At 33.3% G+C, this 12,346-nt stretch overlaps 1 protein-coding gene across 1 annotated transcript; it reads right to left on the reverse strand.

Moving 5' to 3' along the window:
* Nucleotides 1–6,173: 6,173 nt before the first annotated feature.
* On the reverse strand, nt 6,174–8,298 carry LOC141250765 (uncharacterized). The gene is made up of 4 exons (XM_073670089.1): nt 8,070–8,298; nt 6,931–7,163; nt 6,789–6,839; nt 6,174–6,434 (listed from the first exon to the last, which is right to left on the reverse strand). Exons 1-4 carry the CDS (start codon nt 8,296–8,298, stop codon nt 6,174–6,176), a joined length of 774 nt encoding a protein of 257 aa, XP_073526190.1.
* Between the last annotated feature and the right edge of the window lie 4,048 nt (nt 8,299–12,346).

Consider the following 12,346-nt stretch of genomic DNA (forward strand, 5'->3'; position numbering starts at 1 on the left):
CTTCAACTCGACCTTTGTAAAAGTCTTTCTCATCCTTTCTAAATGGATGATCATCCGGTAAGAACATTCAACTACAATCGAACCATGAAGATTTTCTACTATTTTGGAGCCAAAATGTTTGAGTGTTCTCGTTACATATTGGACAAGCCATTTTCCACCTGTACTCCACCCATAAAGCATCCCATATGCAGGAAAGTCATTTATCGTCCACAACAAAGAAGCCCGCATAAGAAACATCTCATCTCTAGAAACATTATAGTTAGGTACACCTCAAATACACAATGTTAGCAACTCATTAATTATAGGTTGTAAGGAAACATCTATCAACTTTTTTTGTTGTTGGAAGGACTGGGTATAATCATTGACAAGAACATGTAAGGAGTTTTCAAGCACATTGATGGAGGAAGATTATATGGGGTCACTATAACAAGCCAACATGAATAAGACCTTCCTGATTGACTAAATCGTGCAAAACTATCAGAGCATAAAACCATGCGAATATTGCGAGATTCTAATGCAAAATCAGGATACGTTTCATTGAAATGTTTCCAAGCCTCACTATGAGAAGGGTGATACATTACCCCCTTGTTTGGCTCATGCTCTGCATTCTAACTCATATGTGTTACGGTAGCTTTCGATGCATATAATCTCTGCAATCTTGGAATAAGAGGTAAATAATGCAATTGCTTCTGAGTTGATGATCCATCTTCACTTTTATATCTTGGTTTATTACAATATTTACATGAAGATTCAACCTTATCATCCTTCCAAAAACAACATGAAAATGTCTGGACACATGTCATTTTTTATCACAGGTAGCTCAAGGTCTTTGACAAACTTTTCCGATTCATAAAAATGTTCAATAGTTGATGACCACAAGGCAAGCACTCTCCAAATAAATGCATCACTGAATCATATCAAGCTTCAGACAAATTGAACTCAGACTTGATATTTAACATTCTAGAAACTGCAGATAGCTGAGAATGGTTTCTACACTGGGCCCACAATGGTTCATCTCGACCTTTAAAACATTCCAGAACTTTGCAAATAATGATATCTCTTCATTTGTACCATTGAAATATCCCAAGTTGCTTGACAGAGGATTATCATCTTGAGGAATGCCCGAGTTTTCACAAGCGGGTATCTCTTGTGAATGAGAATTTTACCCTTCTTCTCCCCAATAAGGAACAAAATTTGGACCTGTAACACCGTACACCATTGTTTGTTGCGGGTTTAATTGACTGTGCTCTAAACCTGGTGGAAGATTTTGGTTCACGTGTGATCTACTCGGCATCCAGTTACTATGTAACTCATCATAGTCTATTGATTCCCTATGACAAATCCAATAGTAATAATCATGAGTAAGACTTTTGTATATTAGTGATCTTCGATAGTCTGCATATCTTGAAACTTTGTATTTGCACATTGAAAGCATGGACCTCTAACCTCACTCTGAATATCTTGAGACAATACAAAACTCAAAAGCTCCTTAACTCCATTAACAAATTCACTTCTTATTCCATCACGATGAGACAAATTTTTATTATACATCCAACTCCGAATAAACTTTTGCTCCTACATTAATATGATGAGTATTAAATATATAAAATTCTAAGATAATGCTCGTAATATTTTTCTAGACAAACTTGACTCACTTAAACTCTCTCCTCTTTATTTTTTTAATTTTTCTTTTTCCATCACCTATATTAAAGTTTCATTTGAATATATTATTTTTACTAATTAAATCTCATCAAATCTTATTCTTAACTGATTTTCTATTTATAAACTCACATTTTTTTAGGAACAAACTAATAACATATTTAATATTTAATCTAAGTAATTATTAAATTTACATGGTTCTTCTAAAACTGACTTAATAATTAGAATATTCATCAATATCTTTTCTAAACTTATATATATTTTTACTTTCCAAATTAGTTACTATATGAGTATATATTTTTCACTAAAGATAATAGAATCCAATATGTATTTTATGATTTATTTTTATATTATATTAAATTGAATTCATTATTATGATGTACTTTTTTTATTTGTTTAGCAAATAAATTAATTATATTAATATATTTTTCCCTAAAGATACAACAATGTAATATGTATTTCATTATTGTTTTCATGTTATGTTAGATTGAATCTGTTATTATGATAAGACTAATTATTAATATTCTTACAAAAATCTTTTATTAAATAATAATATAGTATAAAATTATAATTGAAATTAGATATATGTAAAAATAAAATAAATTTGATAAAACTATTCAGTGCATGGTATAAGCTAGTTAAACTACATGTATAAATAAACTCTTATAGATATCAAGAGGAGATATTCATACACAACAAAATTATCATTTTAATAAAAACATATATCATATAAAAAGACCTAGTTTTTTTATTATTATATTTAAATTATTTTGATGTTCTACGTTCAACTCATAATGAAATTATTTACACATGTATATAATTTTTAATCCTTTTATTTCCAAATAAACATATATGTAAGTATAACAAAAAAATATGAAAGAAAAATTACATGTCTAAAATGCAATGCAGAAATATTTACCTCTAACCCCATAATAGAACAAGCTAGAGATCTTGATTGAGTTTTATATGTAAAGAGATCTACAAAGAATATTATGATACATATATAAGCATTGCAACTTTATGAAATAGCAATGTAACATGATAAGAATAATAAAAAGGCATAATCATACATTTGCCTATTCTTCTATAAAATATCTTCCTCCTCCTCTCAATATAAACTCATTTTTACAAGAGCTCTTTAACAATGAAAATAGTTTGAAATTTTTTCAAAGAGAAAGAAAATTTTAAAGATGGTTTGGAGAAGAAAAAGCTACGGACACATTAATGACACACCAACCTCTTCAACAATACTCATCACTTTTTGTTTATTTAATGTTAAATTTTAAAAAATCAAGCACAAGAAATTAAATTACTTCTTTTTTAAAATTTGTGACTTTATGGTCACTGTCTAACCGTGGCTATTTTCCATGGCCAACTATAGTCATGACCAAACTGTGACCACTGACCAGTATTTCATGGCAAAATAAAGTCATGACCCATCCGGGGCCAATGTTCCATGACTGAGTTTTAATCACTCTCTAACCGTGTCCAACACTCATCACCTACCAATGTGGTCACGTCTTTTCCATTCTGTTCGGCTATTTAGCCATGCTTTTTACCTTGACTATTAAATCCATGGCTAAATCATATTTTTTAAAGTAGTGAACCTTGACATTAAAATGGGGTGTTGAACTTGCTATTAAATGGGTTAGACTTCCATTATCATTGAGTCTGATTGCTTGGCTTTGATATACAGTTTTGAAAGCTCATGTTGATGTTTTTTTTACACTTCACAACTTATTTAGGCTTTCATATCGCTATGTCTTTCATTTGATTCCATTTCAGTTTTTTTACACCTCACAACTTTTGTAGGCTATTATATTGCTATGTCTTTCATTTGATTTAATTTCAGTTTCTTTTGTAGGACGTTTATGAAATATTGTTTCTTGATTTAATTTCAGTTTCTTTTGTAGGACGTTTATAAAATATTGTTGCACAACTAGATGCACACCTAACTACTTGTGTTTCTCATAGTTTGATTTTTCTTTGTAATTATCCACAAGGTATAAATAGTCTTACAAAACTTGATCTAATATCATTTAAGACTTTATTTCCAAGGGAAAAAAGTTATTTGTGAAAATATAAACGGATTCTATAAATAGTACATGAAACTCCCAACTATCATTTACCTTCACGCATCATACAAGAAACGAGTTCACCCGCGAAAGATGAATAAGGTTCGTGCATAGTGGATGAAATGAACTCGTGATTACAATTGAAATGACTTAATTTGTGGAGAATGAAGATCGTTTGTGTAATCTCATCCAAAAATAGAATAAGGACTACTTTCTCCGTTGATTTATAATTATTCATTTAGTATCTTGTACTTGATAATTTTAAAATGTTTATATATATAATTCGGTTAAAGTTTTTCATAATTACTTTTACTTTAATGCTTTTTTTTTCAAATTTTTACTTTCTTACATGCGTGCAATTTATAGGAGGGTAATCTAGTTAAAAATCTCATCCTTATTATATGTCAAATTTTCTAAATATAAATTGACAAAGGGAGTATAATCCAATAACATACTTGCATTCATGTGTAACGGATAATAAAAATTCGTATCTCTTTTATTACCCTCTTATAAGAAAAATGTTATGAAAATCGTACTTAGGACATCACGCACTACTAGAAATCACTCTATTAGACATAAATTCCGTCTCAAAAAAGCACATATAGCGACGGACTTTCGCGGCAGATTTGAGACGCATTAGCGACGGGTTTTGAGACGGATTAAATTCCGTCTCAAAAATCGTCGCAAATGAGTGATAATATAGCACCCACATTCCCGTTGGATTGGCGACGGATTACCCGTCGCTATTAGGTGGGACTTTAGGCACCTTAAATTTTAATTACATTTAGCGACGGATTTGTAAATCCGTCACAAAATCAGAACACTTCTGCTTGAGTAGCGACGAAAGTATCTTCGTCCATCGCTAATCAAGCTCCATCCGTTGACTGGATTAGCGATGGATGTCCATATCTGTCGCTAATCCGGATCCATTCGGTGGTTAACGATGGATATGGATATCCGTCGCTAACCTTTCGTCCCCTTTAAATCAAGTTTTCCTCCCAAAAACCCTGACCCCGATTTTTATTTTCTCCGTCGCCTCCCCGGATTTTCCTCCTATATTTTGGCTTCTTCCTATCAAACTCCGCGTCTCGCACCACCACTCACGGCGTCCCTCTTCCTTCGTTATTCCCCTCGTCGACGATCCATGATGCTGCCAACCACCTCTTCTTCTTCTTCTACGGCGTCCCTGTTCTTCTTCGGCGTCCTTGTTTGGTGTCCCTTGACTACTCCAGCGTCTTCCACCACCGACCTCCTCCTTGTTTTTCTACGGCGTGTTTGACCACCACTAACGCCTCCTTGTTCTTCTCCAACCTCTTCCACCACTTTCGGCCGCCTCTGCTTTCAAAAGTGACGCCGCTCTTTGTTGTTCTCCGACGTCGGCGCCTCCCTGTCCACCAAGCCGCTCCTTGTTGTTCTTCTCTAGCCGGTATTTTTTTAATCTGTCATTTTTCTTGAATCGGAAGAATATTGATGATAGGTTTGATTAAGTCTGTAAATAAAATCCTATTGTGCAAATTGGATTTTGAATGTTGATGGGTACTACAACACTTTGCTTCAACTATTTGACAATGGTGTTAAAGAAGGATTCATTAAACCTGGTGCTTGATATATTGTTGTGTTTGTTCCCACAACAAAAGAAGGATTGAGTTGTGAACTTTTTAAATCTCTTTTGAGTGTTCTATTGAGAATTAAGTATCTTGAATTTGTTGAATCTCATTGTACATGGTAATGTTATGCATGTTTTGTTAACCTAAATCTTAGGCTTGGAAGTTGCACAACAGAATGGAATAATTTAGCTTAACATATAGAACACAGAGTATTTGGAATTATGATCCATTTTTTAAATAAATCTGAACTAAAATGACGAAAATAAACTTGAAAACATTGGTTAGAACTAGAGAATAGAAAAACGAAACAAACTCATCAGAGGCAATGCTTGTCTCCCCATAATCAAGCATTTCGTGACGGATTTGCAACGGATCCGTCGCTATTCCGTCGCAAAATGCTTGGAATAGGGCTTCCTAAAATACTCATTTTGCAATGTATTTCCGTCGCCATTTATGTTAAATCTGTCGCCAAAAACGTTGTCGATTGGTTTCCTGGGGTGTCCAATTTAGCGACGAACACTATTTTTTAGTGACGGACTGTCCGTCACTATATTAGTGATCAAATTGTAGACGACGGACAGTCCGTCGCTATGTATATATAGTCACAGATAGTAGTTTTCTAGTAGTGACGCACACATAGCATTTGTACATTACGCCTGAAGCTGGACTATGTTAGCATTTTTCGAGATGTAATGCTTATAATGGCCAAAAAACCACATGATATATTTAGATGGGTGTTTCTATTACATGAAAATGTTGTGCATTACACATAAATCAAAACGACAAAATTAATAAGTAGAAGAGGATGATGATAGAGATTTAATAACAACAATTAGGCAACACTGAAAGAGGTGGTGGCGTTCTCAACGAACTTCTTGGCACCCTTGAACCATCTCTTGTCTCCAGCTTGAGCCTTGCATATGTAGAGCTTTCCATCTTTAACGGTCGCGCTGATAAGCTGGTGCTTTCCTCCTTCATCTCCATCAGCCGTCCTTGTCAGAACCGACACGAAGTAGTATGGCTTTCCTTCCACTTCTTGTGACGCCGTCTCTAGGATGTTGGCCGCTGCCACCACTCCTGAATCGAACCCACCCTGTTCCACCCATCAACCCAACATCATTCATAGATATAAGGTATTATGATACCTGATATCAAGATATGGAATACAAACAATGTTTAAAAATTACTAAGCGAGAGGTAGACGGTGAGAAAAGGCTTAGCACCTTACAGTAAAGCGGATTAAAAATAATCCAACATCAGTGTATATCCTATTATAAATCTCATTATATCAAAACAAATAAAAAATTAAATATAATTTTTTAAAACTACCACTTTCCAAAAAAAACTTGAATCTCATTGTACTAAAAACGTTAGGCACTGCAAAAGGAGCCTAAGCCTAAGTGGGAGTTTTAAAACACTATATAAAGCTGAGTCGAGAGGGTATTACCTCAGAGTCAGTGTTGCCGAAGTAAGCTTGCTTTCCCAGCAAGTAATCAACCTATCAAACACACAAAATTAACGTTCTTGATTAATGAAAAAAAATGCGTACACGTTAAAAAAAATGGACTATGTAACGATGTAGGTGTTACCTGAGAGAGGAATTGTTCAGGGGAGCCGAAGTCGGTGATGGATTTCTTGTCGGTAGGGGTGATCATAACGGCAAGGTTGCTGGTGGTGTCGAAGTTGTCCTCGAACCGAAGAACTTGACCAGGGTACTCGACCTCTTTGCTAGGGTTCCATTTGGCTGGAACTAGCAGCTTGAATCCTTCTCCACTGTATGGAATGAAGTCTGTGTTTGCCTTTGGCTTTCCAAAAACATTTGCTACATTTTCACAAGTATAACAATTTTGTTACACCTACTATTGTGTACTCACATTTTAGAGTGCGCTTCAATACACTATAATATCACATTACGTAATACTCAATCAAAAACCTGCAACATTTGGTTTAAATCAAACAAGTTATTTGTTGTCGCTTCATAAGAATTGAACTCGTGATCTTTAAAATTGTACGATATATTATTGGAGAAAAAAAATAGTATGGTTCAATTCAAGTGTACATTTTAGAAAGATTTGTCATTTCTCATGCCTCTTCTCCTCAATGCATTTGTATTCATGATACACTGTAACATTAAATAAATTGACTAAATTAAATCTTGTAAGATCTTGTGTAATTCAAACAACACATTTTTTGTAATGTATAGTTCAGACTACTTTCAGAGAGATATTAGTCCAAGTCTTTAAACAATACTACAATTTAGTCTAAGCATTAATTTAAGAAGAAAAAAATGGATGAATAACATAAGTGAAGTTTCCATTAAAAACATATTTTATAATACAAAATGTGATTAAATTTTAATAATAGACTTTAGCATCTTATACTCCGAATCTAAATGGCTAATTTGTGAACCGAACTGTCATATTATTTCTATTACAACGGTTTTAAACCTAATGTATTAGTTTTCTCAAGCAGTGTAAAGTTACTTTCTTCCTTTAATATATGTTTGTAGCTTATCTTAATTTGTAAGTAAATTTTTTTTTTGATTGAAAGAGGATCTTATCCTCTCTACGCGTTAAAAAAAAGTGAGAACGCCTTAAAAAAAAAAGTGAGAGTAAATTAAACTTGATTAGAAAATTTCAAAGACAAATTTTAACCATGACCATCACTGAACTTAGAATAAACTAAGAGCATATATAAACCAGCCCTTTAATTGGTAACAGTGAATTACCAGCTTCACCGTAGGCAGCATCGGCGGGGGAGACCTTAGACCCGACAGCTGCAGCTCCGATGAGAACAGTAAGAGCCAACCTACGGGAAACGGCATCAGATTCCGGCTGCTTCTGAGCCTTGCAAACGACAACTCCGGCGGGCTTAATGTTGACGACGCTCTGACGTCTGCCGCTTGAAGAGCAGCCGGAGATGGCGTGGTGGTGGAGGAAGCATGCGGTTGACGCCATATTAGCTCTTACTCTGTTTTTTCTGGTCTGAAATTCGTTTGATTGGTTTGTGGGGAAGAAGAATGAAAGGGTTGGTTATGTGAGTGAGTGTGAGTGGTGTGGATGAGAAGATTAGATCAGATTATGTTTTCATGGATAAGGCCTATTCTTGTGACACGTGGCGTCTCATGTGGCTCTGATTGGATTTGGGTCCCACCTCCAAATTTCCCCGCCCCACCATCACTCTTCTTCAAACTAGAATACATTGTTGGTGGTATCATGCTAGAACAAACTAGCAATTTTCCACAACGAATACAAAATATATCTTAGAATCAAATTTTACAAGGTATAGTATTGGGAAAAACTGACCTCATTAATACGAAGAACATCTTTGTTTTATTAAATTGGAGAATATTAGTCGTAAACATTGATTTATTGGGTTAATTAATTGATATAGGAAGGCTGAACAAAGTCACATGTCGCAAAAGTTTAACAGAATTTACACAAGTTTCTTTTCACTATTTGAATAATTTTGATATGCAGCTGTATTCTTCTTTTTATTATTTACGAGTATTTTTTATTTCATTGATGGTTAACAAAGGAAATCATTCTTATACAGGAGACAATCCCGCAATACTATAATTGATTATGCTTAAAAATTTAATAAGAAAAATAAGGAGAAAATTCTGTGAAATCATCAGACTTTCTCGCAGAGTCCTTATATATTCATCAGGTACATTTCATGTATTACTAATATCTAATACATAACATATATCTATCCCTTCTAATTCTTTTGAAGCTAAGATGTCTTATGTGTCATTATTTTCTCTGAAGGAATGAATTTTTCTAATTTCCTTGAAATGTTTGATCCCTTCTTCTATATTCTTTACTATGCTCTTTATACTCAATGATACTTGTCAAATTTTATGTATTGTGTTTACTACTATTAAATTATCTCCTTCTATTATTACCTTTTCGAGATTTAAAGTAACTGCTGCTTTAATCGCTTCAATAGCCGCTATAGTCTCTGTATGTAAAGGAGATGAAGAATTATTTTTATGGTTAATATTAATAGTTTTTCTTTTGCGAACATCCAAAATTGACTTCAGTCCAACCATCTGGTGTTCTTTTTCCAATTAGAAATATTTTTCCTACAGTTTAATTTGATATTATTATTATTATTATTATTATTATTATTATTATTATTATTATCATTATTATTATGTAAAATCTTGTTGAAATTGTGAGAGGACATCCAAGAATGATATTGAATAAATCCTATATCAATGGGTAAAGAGTGTATTGATTTATTTTTAAAGATTTGTCTATATCGATTTCTCCATAATTCATACCGTAAGAAACACATTATTTCAGGTTTGTTATTATTCTAAATGAAATATTCAAAATCACTTAAAAAAGTATTAGTATTTTTGTAATAATCTTATTTCTTGTTCTTTGTTCTAAAATATTTGTCATATTTTTAGTAACTGAGCATTCAAAAAAGAAATGTGAAGTTGTTTCAATAAGCCCATTACAAGGTGTACAAAATTTTGGAACTCTCTTAAAATATCTATTTAATCTCTTTGTTGTTGGTAAACAATCTGATAGAGCTTTCCATAGATCTTTATTTTATTTTAAAGGTATATTTAGATTCCACATTTTGTTGTAAATTCAAGAATCCGAATTTATATTGTTTTGTCTTGTCAATTCTATAGCGGGTTTAGTACTAAAATCTCATGAACTAGATAAGCTCCATATTAATTTATCTTCTACATTAGACAATGGTATATATATTTTGATAATTTGATTAACTATGTTGATAGGAAGTATTGTCACTAGTTTTATGGAATCCCATTTTTTTCATGTGTAATAAAATCTGAAACTTTTATATTAATGTCATGAATTAAAGGATTAAAATATGGAGGTGAGTTCCGGTGAAAACAACCCTTATGGTGTGAAGTGCGAAACATGTTGAGCCATTAGATTAGAAAATGGAGGGCTGAGATTAAAAGATGGAGGTGAGTTCCGGTGAAAACAACCCTTATGGTGTGAAGTGCGAAACATGTTAGGCCATTAGATTAGAAAATGGAGGGCTGAGATTAAAAGATGGGTTTTTTAATGAATCCACGTGGTGGCATTTTTGTAATTAATGGTGAACTGTTATTTTTATTTTTTTTACGTTTTCTGGGTGATTTTTTTATCCCTTTAGATGTGAACATTAGCGTGTTATATGTGAACATTAGTGTGTTATATGTGTACCCGAGAAAGTTCGCACTTCACACCATAAGGATTGTTTTCACCGGATCCTTATTCTTAAAATATGTGCTAATATTTACATTTTTTATCCAGTTATCTTGCCATTTTTTTTATTTCCATTTCCCAATATCCAAAAACTTCTTTTTTGAAGGTTTCACGTAATTGTAATAATCTTCCAAATTGTCAAGAGTGTCGTGTATTTTATTTTATTTTAAGATATTTTTGTTATGAAGATATTTTCTGTAACAATATATACCCATATATTATTTTCGTTTGTTAAAATTTTCCACAAGAGTTTCATTTGAAGCGAGATATTTACATCGGAGGCTTTATGTAAGCATATTCCACCATAATTTTTAGATTTACAAATATTATCCCAAGAAATTAAAGTTCTCGAAGACTGGTTAGTTTTATTCCAAAAAATAATCTTATTAATATCATCAATATTGTTATGAACACGTGTTGAAAGATAAAAACTTTGCATTAAGTAATTTGTTTGTGAGAATAAATTTGATTGAATGAGGACAGGTCTCCCAACTTGTGATAAGTTATTAGCCTTCCAATTTGAAAGTTGATTTTTAATTTATTGATAGCATATTCAAAATATTCATTTTCATTTTACCCGCTATAATCGGAATACCTAAATACTTTTTCATTGATGAAGTTATTCGAACCTGTAAAGCAGAAGCAAGCAAGTTTTTATTTGTCGTTGGGATATTTTTTGAAAATTGGATAAAACTTTTTTTTTATTTAATTCTTAATCATGAGATTTTTGTAAGGTTGTCTAGAGTTTCCTTTATATAAGTTGCATTTTAAGGTTTGCATTAGCAAAAATAATTGTATCGACAACAAAACTTAAAAGGGGGATACACATCCTTTGATTACAAATTTTAATAACTAGTCTATGGGTTCTATTTTGAGACTCTTTCCTTAAATATCTTGCTAGATATTCCATTGATATTATACATATGAAAGGGGTATTGGATCAGTAATAGGCGACATCTAGTATAGCACAACAAGTGGTCGTTAGCATCATTATAGGTGATTTGGCATGATTATGGAGCATATTACTGTGATCCGGACCTCGCGGAGCAAAGGCGTTATTCACAAGGATTACAGACATTCGAAGAGAAGATTGCCCAATGGACGAAGCACACTCGTGCACACACGGTCGCAGCCGCGCATGACCATGAAACCTAGCACGACCGCGCGCTCGCGCCACTGTTCACGAAGGAAAATGCCAAGTTCGGCCCAGCGACCGCACCCCTATTAGGCCGAGAAACTGCGAGTTCCCTCCCTCACCGATATTCACTTTAGGTTTTTTACTTACTTTCTGATGGAGCTCGGACTGGAACTTTTTAGCATTAGTTTTTTATTGTTAGGTTAATAAATAGGGTTAGAGTTTTTCTTCCACCCTATCCTACACTTTTCTAGTTTTAGTTTCACGTAGTTTTACAATGACGTAGGGGTAGTTCCATTTACTCTGTTCAACTTGTGTATGCCAACAAATGAATTAACTGTAAGACTTATATCTCTAGTTCTTAATTATATTCTACTTGTTTCATCTCTCTTGATTATAATTGGTTGTTGAATGCGATTTACCAGTCTGGCCTGATCAACTAGGTAGAATAAGTTTATTCATATTGCTAGGTCTGACTTGTCCGAGTTGGAAAGTCTTATCGTTAGGTAGCAAATCAATACATGGCCCGTTCAGGATTCTCATTGTAGGGAGGGTTGATGATGTATTAAATATCGATCTTGAGTCAATGGTACTGCATGTTCCCATGTATTCACGAGTTTGTTGATACTTAAG

This window comes from Phyllobates terribilis, unplaced genomic scaffold (genome assembly GCF_046119375.1).
Source record: "Phyllobates terribilis strain yellow unplaced genomic scaffold, ASM4611937v1 Scaffold_6109__1_contigs__length_46831, whole genome shotgun sequence".
Taxonomy (NCBI): Eukaryota; Metazoa; Chordata; class Amphibia; order Anura; family Dendrobatidae; genus Phyllobates; species Phyllobates terribilis.

Coding starts and splice junctions, on each gene's coding strand:
- LOC141250765 (XM_073670089.1), bottom strand. CDS start 8,298: ATGGCGTCAACCGCATGCTTCCTCCACCACCACGCCATCTCCGGCTGC. Junction 7,164..8,069: donor TGCTGCCTACGGTGAAGCTG/GTAATTCACTGT, acceptor GTGAAAATGTAG/CAAATGTTTTTGGAAAGCCA. Junction 6,435..6,788: donor TCGGCAACACTGACTCTGAG/GTAATACCCTCT, acceptor TGGGTGGAACAG/GGTGGGTTCGATTCAGGAGT.